Here is a 12843-nt window from a genome sequence, read left to right on the forward strand (position 1 = left end):
GGTACGCCTGCCACAGCACAGCTTGATAAGCAGTGTGTAGGTCTGCTCCTGGGATCTGAAGCTGCGAAACACGACCACCGAAGCGGAGCGCGTGAACTTAACCACTACACCACGGGGCCAGCCCCTACGTGCCCGCTTTTCATGGAGGCTAAGCCCCACCTACCTGGTGAGGTGGGAGCAGCCGGTTGGATTCATGGATCAGAAGACTGGAGTAATGGTGCCTGGAACCCTGCAAAATGTACACCCAGGAGGAGCTGATCGCTGTTTCAACACACACGCCAGCAGAGACTGGGACTCACAGGGAAAGCAAGCTCTTCCCCATGATCGCACAGCTTTGCCACGGCCCTCATCACCTCACAGTAAGGTTTCCAGCGCTCTTAACCACCCAAGCAGGCACAGTCTAATTTGATCATAATGACAGTCATCCTGTCCAAGGAATGCAGTTTTACATGGTGCCACCCTTTCTCCTTGACCAAAGTTCCAATTTGGGAGTAAGACTCAGTGCTGGGCAAGGTTTTAATTGAAAAGAAATGTCCAACCTCCAGTCTCCCAGATCCTGCCCATCTCCGTTGGCGCTCCACAGCCCAGCGGGGCCGGTGGCCGTTCCTAAACCAGGCCACGATTCCTGTCAGCCCATGACAAGGCCCAAAGCGCCTGTAACAGACAGGGTGGGGAACCCTTAAGGAACTTGATTCTGGGTTTTAGCCCAGCTTCCACTGCAGCGTGACCCTTACAGATGAATGGTGCATGTGAGATAATTTTTCCTTTCATACAGCAGTAGCATTTATCACAGACAGCAGCAAAACAGACATGTGACTTAAGGATTTTATTATTACTTTTTTGTGACGAAGATCAGCCCTGAGCTAATTAATATCCCTTGCCAATCCTCCTCTTTTTGCTGAGGAAGACTGGCCCTGGGCTAACATCTGTGCCTGTCTTCCTCTACTTTATATGGGACACCCTATATTGGTTCGACAAGCAGTGCGTCGGTCCGCGCCTGGGATCTGAACCCGCAAACCCCAGCCACTAAGCAGAGTGCGCGCACTTAACTGCTATGCCACCCGGCTGGCCCAAGGATTTTTTTTTTTTTTTTTTTAAAGAAAACTCTGTTGTCAAGACTTGCCCACCCAACAACTTTCCTATGTCTTGGTTCTCATGTCCAGTGGGCTAATTTCCAACCATTTGAGGCTCAGAGTAATCCCAAAAACTTGTGCAGCATTGGCACAAAGGTTGTAGCGCAGATGCCAACAGACGTGTAGGTGACAAACTTGTAAGGTACTTCGATCTCCAGTCTCTGCCTGGCCTCCTTGTTCCTGGTGACCACCTTGAACCACGAGAATAATACTTGCAGCGAGAGATTTTGTACAAGTTGACGAACCAGGAGGATCAACACAATTCCCACAGTAAATTTGGTCAGACCCAAAACAAACACGTCAGTGGTGAGTGGTGGGATGTTCTGAGTAACAGGGAAAGATTCAATGGGCTTGGACATGAGCTGGAAGAAATGGTTGATCCAGAATCCTATGGTCACCCCTGCCCCGGCGGCCAGAATGGTGGTGGTATCTGCTCTGGAGGGGCTGTAGTATTCAGACACCGGGTAATTGTAACACAAGAAGAACGGCACCACTATGACACACACAGGGAAGAGGGGGCTGGCAGAGTCCAGGCGGTCGATAAGGGTCCAGGCAGGGTAGGTGAGGACAATGAAGACCACGGTGATCAGGACACCACCCAGCACATCCTGTGGAAGAAGAGAAAAGAATGATGTAAGCCAATGAGTTCTTCCCTGTAAACAGGTGTAATTTTGAGTCAAATATGGTTGATTTGATATTTAAAATACAATTTTTACATTGCTTTATTTTATAATACAGGTTTCAAAAAGTAAAGTAGGGCCGGCCCCGTGGCTTAGCGGTGAAGTGCGCGCGCTCCGCTGCTGGCGGCCCAGGTTCAGATCCCTGGCGCGCACCGACGCACCGCTTCTCCGGCCATGCTGAGGCCGCGTCCCACATACAGCAACTAGAAGGATGTGCAGCTATGACGTACAACTATCTACTGGGGCTTTGGGGAAAATAAATAAATAAAAACCTCGTTATAAAAAAAAATAAAATAAAAAAGTAAAGTAAAAACTTGAACATTGGAAAAATACAAACAACAATCACGCTGTACACATTTTGTATTTTCTTCCAGTTTTTCTGTCTTTTGGAATGAATTCTGTATTTGTTTTCTTAATGCATAGCTATAATCACATGTTCCTTCAATCTTCTATTATTTTCGATTTAATATTATATCACAAGTATTTTCATAATCTTCCCAGAGGTGGCACCATCCCTTCTTGGCAGGCAGTGGGGCTGGAGAAGGAAGCTAGCGTCTGGGGGAGCCACATTCACACAGCAAGCACACCAACGTTACTTACAGGATATGTTTATTTGGGGTGGTTTGAGAACACATTTTGGATGTGGTGGTGCCAGATCTCGACACTACCAATCCGTCTTCAGAGATGGAATTTCAAACAGTGTGCATACAATTTCAGTGAGTGGATGTGCCATCTTGATTTAATTAATCCTTTTTTTGTGTGTGTGTGAGGAAGATAGGCCCTGAGCTAACATCTGCCAATCCTCCTCTTTCTTTTTGCTGAGGAAGACTGGGCTAACATCCATGCCCATCTTCCTCTACTTTATATGGGACGCCGCCACAGCATGGTTTAACAAGCGGTGCATCAGTGCGCGCCCGAGATCCGATCCGGTGAACCCCGGGCCACCACAGCAGAGCACACGCACTTAACCACTTGCACCACTGGGCCGGCCCCTAATTAATCCTTTTTTTTTTTTTAAAACAGTTTTTATTTATTTATTTATTTTTTTGTGAGGAAGATCAGCCCTGAGCTACCATCTGCTGCCAATCCTCCTCTTTTTGCTGAGGAAGACTGGCCCTGGGCTAACATCTGTGCCCATCTTCCTCTACTTTATATGGGACGCTGCCACAGCATGGCTTGACAAGCGGTGTGTTGGTGCGCACCCAGGATCTGAACCTGCAAACCCCGGGCCGCTGCAGTGGAGCATGGGCACTGAACCACTGCACCACCAGGCTCGCCCCTGGATACCTTTTAAACATATGAACATATACCTAAACTTACTCATAATAAGAAGTGGAAACTAAACTGTGCTGAGGAGAAATTAAAACTTATGTTCACATAAAAATTGGTACGTGAATGTTTAGAGCAGTGCTACTAATAATCACCAAAAACTGGCAACAATCCCAATGCCATTCAGCCAGTGATGGGTGAATAGACTGTGTTACCTTCATATAATGGAATACTTCTCAGCAATAAAAAGCAACACGCTACGGATGCATGTAACAGCTTGGATGAAATCTCCAGGAAACTATGCTGAACGGAAAAAGCCTATCTCCAAGGGTTACATACTGTATGGTTCTATTTATATGACATTCTCTAAAAGATATAACTATAGCGATGGAGAACAGATCAGTGGTTGCTAGGGTCTAGGAGTGGGGGGACTACAAAGGGACAGGCAGAGGGAGGAGGGAGCTTTTGGGGGGATGAAACTGTTCTGTATTGTGGTGCTGGTGGCTCAAATCTATACATGTGTTAAAATCCACAGAACCATGCACCCAAAAGTCAATTTCACTGTTTGTTAATTTAAAAAAATAAAATTAAAAATTACATTTCAAGTAAACATGAAAAAGCTGGTGGCCCTTTTGTTTTTACTAAATAACACTGTTGAGCATCTGCTGCTGTGTATAAAGTAATGTCTGGACACCAAGAGGTTCCCAACATGCTCCTTCTCCCCGCCCCCCAAACTGTGCTGAGAATGTACTCCTTACCTATCAGCATTAACAACAATCCAGAAGCTTGAGAAGCTTCTGCTGATGAAACAGTAGGGGGAAAAGGGACTCCTGTCCATTAATCATAGGAATGCAAAATGGCACAACCCTTATGGGAGAAACTTGGCAAAATTACACGTTCATTTAACCTCTGACCCACAATCTCACTCTGGAACGCGACCATAGAGATACACCTGCCCACGTCTGAAGTGAGATACTTACAAGTTGTCCATTGTGGTATTGTTTGTAATAGCAAGAAACTAGAAAAACACCAAGTTCCGTCTACAGGGACCCGTTAAATCTAACTGTGGTATATTCACACAATGGGATACGCTGCAGCCTAAACAGGATGAGGATGCTGTGGCGTGGCATTTTAAAAAGCATGATGCAGAACACTGTACAGAATGCCAGCACTTCCACTTTATGATGCCACCTGGCAGGACAAAAGCAGAGCATCTGTATCGTTCGCTATCGCCCTTGAATCAGAGTTGTGGGCACAGGTGAGGCAGGGGGAGAGAGGCTGGCAACACGCAGATCAGTGGGGAAGGGTGCTGATGCCCAGCAGGGACTGCGGTACTCAGAGCAATAACAGCATGTCCTAGACCAGCTGGGGGTGGGGGGCGGCCATTACTGCCGGTATCTGGGAGCTGCTGGGCCTGGAGGGCAGCAGGCAAGACCCAGGTGCTCAAGGTCACAGCCTGGGCAAAGAACAAGGGACCCAGTAACCATCCTGACACCACGGCATCAGAGAGAGCAACCATGGCTCTAGGGGGCTCAGATTGGATCATGAGCACATGTGAGATTCCCTTTGAAAACTCCACAAGTATTGTGTGTGGGCATTGCTGTTAGAGGTGGGAGTAAAACAGTTTCTCCGAGGGCTAGAGGTTCAGAGTGACCCTGTGGGTGCTCAGGGAAATTCATGTATTATGCACATTTCTGCTGGCGGCACCCCAGTCTCCCTGGTCACAGAAGCTCAGAGTCCTGAAGGCAACATCTGACTGCTCCTTCCCCTGACCACCCATAACTACCAGTCACTACATCCCACAGACTCCTCCTTCATTCACAAGCTCCCGCTCCTGCTGTCACCTCCAAATGCCCACTTTACCACCAGAGTTCAAACCCTCAGTTCACCTCCTCCCTGCCATTCTCCTGCCCCAAAGCGCTCATAACCACCTTCCCGATGGCTGTTTCCATAGCAAATGGTCTCCAATTTTAGTGTGCATTGGAATCACTTAGGAAGACTACTAAAATGCAGATTTCAGCACCTGCCCTTCAATTCTGATCCAAAGTGAGGCCCAGGAGTCTTAATTTTAACACCCCAATGTAATATTGGCATAATGAGTTTAAATAAAAAACAAACACATAGATAAGGAGAACAGATTGATGGTTACCAGAGAGGAAGAGGGTGGGGAGAGGGCCAAAGGGGTAAAGGGGCACATGTGTATGGTGACAGATGGAAACTAGACTTTTGGTGGTAAACACGATGCAGTCTACACAGAAGTCAAAATATAATGATTTACACCTGAAATTTACACAATGTTATAAACCAATGTGACCTCAACAAAATAAAAAAAAAATAATAAAAACTATATATGCATAGCTTTGACAAAATAAAAATTAGATTTAAAAAGACTTACCTGTTAAGTAAGAAATAAAAGAACAAATTATAAAAAGCAAAAAGAAACCTCTGAGAAATACTAGCCTGTAGATTGAGCATCAGAGTCCTGCACGATGTGGGTTTAATTACTCTATCATTCCAGGGTTTTCTCTCACTACTTTCCCATTTGAACTTTCCACTTCAGTCAAATAGGTCTACTTGCTTTTCCCAAACATGCCTAGTACAATTTTATCATCATAGTTTTGCATTTCTTTTATACACGGCACACTTGAACGGACACATTTGAACCATTTTTATCAAGATTTTATCAGTTCACCTGAGGCTCAGCTCAAAAGCTACTCCTTTCCAAAATATCTTCATGTCTCAGCACAGGTAGAAATAACCTCTCCTTGAACTGAATGTGAAAGCACTTGCTTAATATCCTTTAAAAAGCCCTCCCTTTATATTGCCTTTGCTGTCGTTACATGTTCCCATGTTTTCGCGAGTTGATTATAAGACTCTGATCAGCAAGACTGAGTTCTCTTGCATCTTTGTATTATTCCTCAAAGCTCCCATCACAGTGCCTAACATGTAGCAGATATTCAGTTATAGTGATTGGGAGAATTTAATGCCTTTCTCTTATCCTGAATATACATAATATTTAATACGCATTGTTTCAACACATAAAAGAAAATTCGCCTTCCTTCCCTCTGTCTTCCTTTGTAATTGCAGTTAGCAAAATCCCAGACAGCCAGTTGGAATACTCTTTATAAACTAATTCTGTTCATCTTCAATGCACCAGGAGACGAGACTATTTTGGTTCACAGCCCTTGCATTTGAGGCAAAAGAAATTTTAGCCAACATGGCTGCTCGTGTAGAGATTTTTCCTTCTGGCCACACAGTTGGATTTTCAGCAGTAAAAGGTGATATTATCATAAAGACATTTAGGTGTTTTTGTAAGGAAAATACTTGAACCATGCTAATGAGCTTTCTAATTTGGGACTCTAAATTTCTAATAATAAAATTATTCTAAACAGCTAAAAATAAGGACTGTAGTGCTTGAAAATTCGAGAATGATTTTTTTACATGATTTTTTTTTCAAGCTACTAAATTCACAGAAACTATAAAAGCTCACGAAATCTTCAACTTGGAATTGGATCTGCTGTTTTGATTTTGGCAGATTTGAAATTGGGAGGTGATTTCTTTGGAATTGCACAGTTGTGTGTTTGCCACAGTACATGGGGCCAGAGGGAAAACAGCTCAGAGTTCTCTAGAACGATGAAGGCAAGCTGTGGGGCAGAGGACGGTGAGCAGAGCACCAATGCAGAGGTGGGAGCCACTAGCCAGCACTGGGATAGTTCTGTCCCGAACAGGTGGGTTTGGGGGCTGGGAGCAGAGAGAAGAGAAGAGAGGAAGGGTGTGTGTGGTTTATAGGGAGATATGAACTATATGGGAGATAGGTAGAAGATAATAGTACAGAAAGCACAATAAGGAAAAGACACGAGGCAAAAATGGCAGAATAAATATTCTTTACGTTGCAAAAAACAGATTTAAAGCTCTTTTCCATAGAAGAATATAATTAGACTACAAAGTATACAAAATATACAAAATATTTCCCACTTAGACCCCATAATTCCACTCCTAGGAATTTATTCTAAGAAAATAATCAGAGAAAATAATAAAGCTGCTCACAAAGGTTTACATATAGGGATGATTCTTATCGTGTTATTTCATCTCATACCAATTAAATCCAAAAAGTAACACATGGTCCACTACAGAGCAATCAGCAAACACAAACAAGCAAACATAGCATAAAAAACGGAGCACGCATCATAATAAGAAAGAATCGGGAAAGACAGAAATCAAGCATGTTATAACGTTGTTTACACCAAAAATGAGATAAAAATATATACTGCAAAGGAATGAAACTGGAGTACTAGCTTACATAACTCAAAATGAATTAAAGATTTGAACATAAGACTTGAAACCATAAAACTCCTAGAAGAAAACATAGTAAGTTCTTTGACATCGGTCTTGGTGTTGATTTTTTTAATCTGACACCAAAAACAAAAGCAACAAAAGCAAAAATAAACAAGTGGGTCTACATCAAACTAAAAAGCTTCAGCACAGCAAAAGAAACCATCAACAAAATGAAAAGGCAACCTATTGAATGGAAGAAAATAATTGCAAATCATATATCTGATAAATGACTAATATCTGAAATATATGAAGAATGCACACAACTCAGTAGCAAAAAAACAATCCAATTAAAAAATGGGCAGAAGATCTGAATAGACATTTTTCCTGAGAAGACACACAGATGGCCAACAGGTACATGAAAAGGTGCTCAACGTCACTAATCATCAGGAAAATGCAAGTCAAAACCGCAATGAGATATCACCTCACACCTGTTAGAATGGCTCATCAAAAAGACAAGAAATAACAAGTGTCGCCGAGGACGTGGAGAAAAGGGAACACTTGTGCACTGTTGGTGGGAATGTAATTTGGTGCAGCCACTATGGAAAACAGTATAGAGGTTCCTAAAAAAATTAAAAATAGAACTACCATATGATCCAGCAATTCCGCTTCTGGGTATGTATCTGAGGAAACAAAGTAATGTTTTAAAAATTACTCCTGTCCTTTGAGTATCTATATAAATTCAGAACCCCTCACATTTTCTTTTCTTCCTCTCTTCCTCCATTTCCTCCCTCCTTTTTTCTCCTGTTCGTTTTTCTTTCAATTTAAGGGAAAAAAATCTTGTTTCACCTTAAAGTCCTTTAAGCAATAAAGTCTGGGTAATATAAAAACCTCAAATTTTGCAAAAAAAAAAAAAAAGAAATACATAATGCTTTCTTATTTAATAATATAGCACAAACATTTTCCATTTGAAAACCTACGTTTCGGGCCACCCCTTGGCTTAGCGGTTGGGTGCGCGCGCTCCGCTGCTGGCGGCCCGGGTCCAGCAGCCTGGGTTCGGATCCCGGGCGCGCACCGACGCACTGCTTCTCCGGCCATGCTGAGGCCGTGTCCCACACACAGCAACTAGAAGGATGTGCAGCCATGACATACAACTATCTACTGGGGCTTTGGGGGGAAAAATAAATAAATAAATAAAATTATTAAAAAAAAAAAAGAAAAGCTACATTTCTGCAACCTGATTTTTCGTGGTTTCAAAGTAACCATAATAAGATCAAGCAGAATACAAACTTTGCAGAAAGGATGATCCTAATTTTATAGAAATATATGCTTACACATATGGATAAGATATCAGAAGGAAATCAACTAAAATGTTGAGTATATTTTCTGTTTTGATATTGTAGATGATGATGCTTTGCAGTATTTTCTAAATTTTCTATAGTCAAGGCCTATTATTTTACTATAATAAAAATATAATGAAGGCAAAGAAATCAGTAATGTTAAAATCAGAATGTTTCATAATAGACGAAAATAGAGATAACTGCTGCTTATAAATTTTCACATCATGCCAAAAAAACGAAATGCCCCCAAGAATCTAGATGATAATCAATATACCGTTCCTCCATGATGTAAGTAACATTTAAAATAACGGCACATAAGATGCGTTTGCCAGCGCTACCCTACAGATCAAATTGTTTGACATAAAATCAACCTTTAATTTCCCATCCAAGGTTTAAGTGAAGCCTTTCAAATTGTTTATTAAAAAATCATCACATGAAACTAACATTTCCAAAGTTAAAATGGAGAAAGATCTAAATGCCTTTGATTTTGGTACCCATCCTCATTTTCAGTTATAAAACTTAGTATTCAGATAAAAGCTTGTGCTTTATTCTATCTCATTACAGAAAACAATAATAAAGACAGGCAATCTAAAATGTTTAGAACAGAATGCTGATAGAGCTGTCCCAAGCATCAGAACAAATTTTAGTGAATGCTTATAGAAACACAGAAAATAGTGTTTTTATTCTTAACCAAAGAGAAACACTCTTCTTTTTGGTAAACATCTCTAGATATTTCAACAGCAGGCCCTAACCCTGAGAACTCCCAGCATCTGTGAATTCTGACCCTACATCACGTTCCCATATGCAGTTTACTGAGACAAATTTACATTCTAGCTGCAAACATCTTCGCAGAAGAATGCTATTGAGCAGACCAACACAACACAAGGTTAGCTAACTAGAAAGAAGGCGAGAGAACAAACCCATTCATTCAATTGTTAGGAAAGAATGCATTCAGATCTTGGAACTATTTATGCCGAGAACTCTATGATTCTGGCATCTTCCCTTCTGCCAGGTCCCCTGCTGAGAATGTGAAGGGCCTTCTCTGCCCTTGGCTGCCTTCACAGAGCGAGCTGAAGCCAGGAGCAGAGTAAAAGCCAAGACACACTTCTTTGTAGATGCAGTGAATGCTCTGAATGCAAGCAGACCCTGACATTAAAACAAACTAAACAAAAACTCCCAAACCTTACAATTATTCTAGAAAATAATTTTTAGTTATAGGTCAATGTTTCCTAGTTAACACACACCCACAATACTTATTCTTTTCCATGCTAGCTCACAATTAATTCAATTTCTGAGAATAATGCAGATGAGATTCAATAGAAGCCAAATGACAAGACGGAGGCAACGTTGTTCATGAATATGAATATAAATGATTACAGAGAGAAACCTACATATTATGTAATTAGCATGTGTATAGGGGAGAAAGGGAATGCATAAGTTCAAAAATATCAATTTCATATTGAAACACACCAAGGTCCACAGGGATCAATCAAAAGCAAGAAGCACATTTACCTTGCCCTGTGGTGTAAGTGTAAACAGCAGAATCTTCTAATATTCATGGCTGTTTGAGCCGGCACTCTGTCACTGATGCCCCTCCGTTCTGTGTCATGATTTCTCTCTGAGCCACCTCAGATGTCTGAGCACAAATCTAGGACTAAGGATCGCTAGGCATGGAAATGAACGATTATAAAGAGAAGGCTATGACAGAGACTTTTTGAAAACTCACTGAAGGTCAGGAGTGACAAACAAAATGAGGCAGAAAAGAGTAGGGCAGCTTTCACCTTCTGCAATTTTAGAATAAATACCTACTTGGAAAGTGAGCATATTGAAACTTTAATTAGAATTTATCTTGATACTTTTATAGAAAATGGTTTTCTATAAGTGTGTTAAGAAAAATTATATAAAACTTGGATGTAAGGCAAAAACATTTCAATGTCATATGGGGGTAAAGCCACCCAAGGATTATAGAAGGGAAAGTACTTCGTCCAACTCACTGTTTACTATGGATTAAAGATCTCAGACTTCGTAAAGTGACAGGCTAGCTGATAGATCGCTGCCTGGTAGAGATGCAAATAATTTCTGTTCAGTGGAAATGATAACCCTAAAGATTACAGTTTGTTGCCCATAGGACAGTAATCAGTTTTGTATACAACCCAGCAATCTTTTTTTTTTTCCAACCCAGCAATCTTAATGTAATCTTTCTTTATTCAATTGTCTGTAAATATTTAGTTCTTTTTTACATTTTACTGGTTCCTTCATTAATTAATGAGTTGAAAAAAATCTTTGACATCTATTCATTTTATATTTGGATCAGAGTTACGATTTTACTATTTAAAAATTATACTCTAGCAAGTAGATAATTTATTTCAATATTATTTATCTTGAATGACTGAGTATGCATATTTCATATAACAATTATAATTTTTATCTTGTTTTTCCTTGTATATCCTCTTTAAATGGCACTGCTTTGCTAAAAAAGTAAATAAGGCAGGTGTGATGTTTCTTAATGTGATGATATAATAAGACATTATTGCATGCTTTTTATAATATCAATATTAACTAGAAAGATCTTTAGGTATAATATAGATTTCTAAACTTTATTGCACATACAGCATGATTTTGGAAATTATCACTTGCTTGTCTTGGCTTCACAGAATCTAACAAGTCCAAACAGTAGTTCATGAAACAGATAAAATTTTCCCACCCGTAATTCTCATTATTACAAACAGCTCTAACTCTAACGAATCACAGGGCTTGGCAGGTCAACAAGATTATGACACGAGATCAAACAAGCTTCCGGGCAGGTTATAACATCATTTTTAACAACAGCTAAGCAGCCTGCAAGAATGACAAGGACAGAGAAGGGCGATCTGCTAGAAGACATAAAAGACACTGTCAAACATTTAAGTGATTTTTCTCAAACCTGGGTGGGCAGAGGGGCCCCGAGCCACAAGAGGATGGAAGAAAGTCATGTTCCATGTAGTATAATTGTTGAACAGGCCCATGCAGGTTGAAAGTTAATTGACGTTGTCCCCACAGGTGCTGGGATGTGTGCAGAGTGTGTCAGTACTTTCCAAACTCTATCTTGCGTTCGCGTCTGCTGAGAAGCGTGTTAAAATGTAGGTTCTGATTCAGTAGGTCCAGGTGGGGCCTGAGAGTCTGCATTTCTAGCAAGCTCCCAGGTGATGCCAAGACTGCTGGTCAGGGGACCACACTGTGAATGGCAAAGATTTTCTCTCCTAAATCTGCTAAATCACAGAGGCCAGCGTGGGCTCCTCATGGTGAATGTAAGCATGTCAGAGCTTCCAGCATGCTTTTTTGAAATGTGCATGAAAGAGTAAAAACTTCTGAATTATACTAGTACCATATTGAAAGCTTTTGAAAGTCCTAAAGTGGTATTCTAATGTAGAAATACCTGTATGCAAAGAGGCACACAAGAAAGATCTGGTAATTATTTGTAGACCTGGTGACATGGGTACTCATATTTAGAGAAAAAAGTGAATCTGTCCCAGTCCTTTGTCACTGACCCTCAGGAATGCTGGCTTGAACCTTGAGTCCTGGCTCCTTGTGCAGAAAGAGAACTCTCCAAGGGAACACTCTGCAGCCCTTGTATCACACTAGGAACTGGAGATTACTAGAGACTTAAAAAAGTATCAGTTTTACTTTGCAGACTCTTCTAGTGATGTCAGATATGGCCATGCAATGTTTTTGATGAGGCTGGACAATCTCAATTACAGAGATTGTCGCTTCTTTGTCATTCATTAAGTGTGTGTCAAGTGAAAAGAAGGTAAAGCCATGTAACCTAATTAAAATGGAGAAATGAGATCCAAGATACAATGAGGTACAAGACTGTGGTACCTGGGTGCCCCTCTGTTCTCACAAATGTGGTGAGACATCAGGGGTATGGTGGGGAAATGAAACTGCTGTAGACGTGTGCACGTCAAGTACTTTTATGGAGGTTTCAGGGGCTTAAAATAATCAAGGAAATTACAGCACTTTCAGGAAGCCCTGAATGCATTTAAAAATATGATACGTGAAGTGTTTATTTCCTCTCCCAAGCGAGCATGCTTTAAGGAACATTCCCACAGACCTATATAAACACAGACCTCAGCAGTGTTTTGAGATTAAAATTAAGTTCTAGACCTTTAG

The 12843-nt window shown here is 41.1% G+C and overlaps 1 protein-coding gene across 1 annotated transcript in view; it reads right to left on the minus strand.

The window, feature by feature from the left end:
- Window positions 1–811: 811 nt before the first annotated feature.
- The window catches only part of SGPP2 (sphingosine-1-phosphate phosphatase 2), a 126596-nt gene continuing 114564 nt past the window's right edge, over window positions 812–12843 (minus strand). The window contains exon 5 of the mRNA XM_087424767.1: window positions 812–1741. Within this exon, the coding sequence (XP_087280893.1) occupies window positions 1190–1741 (552 nt within the window). The 3' untranslated portion in view covers window positions 812–1189. The remainder of the gene's footprint in view (window positions 1742–12843) is intronic.

Source organism: Ceratotherium simum, chromosome 37, assembly GCF_057802395.1.
Source record: "Ceratotherium simum simum isolate JZ-2026a chromosome 37, ASM5780239v1, whole genome shotgun sequence".
Lineage (NCBI taxonomy): Eukaryota > Metazoa > Chordata > Mammalia > Perissodactyla > Rhinocerotidae > Ceratotherium > Ceratotherium simum.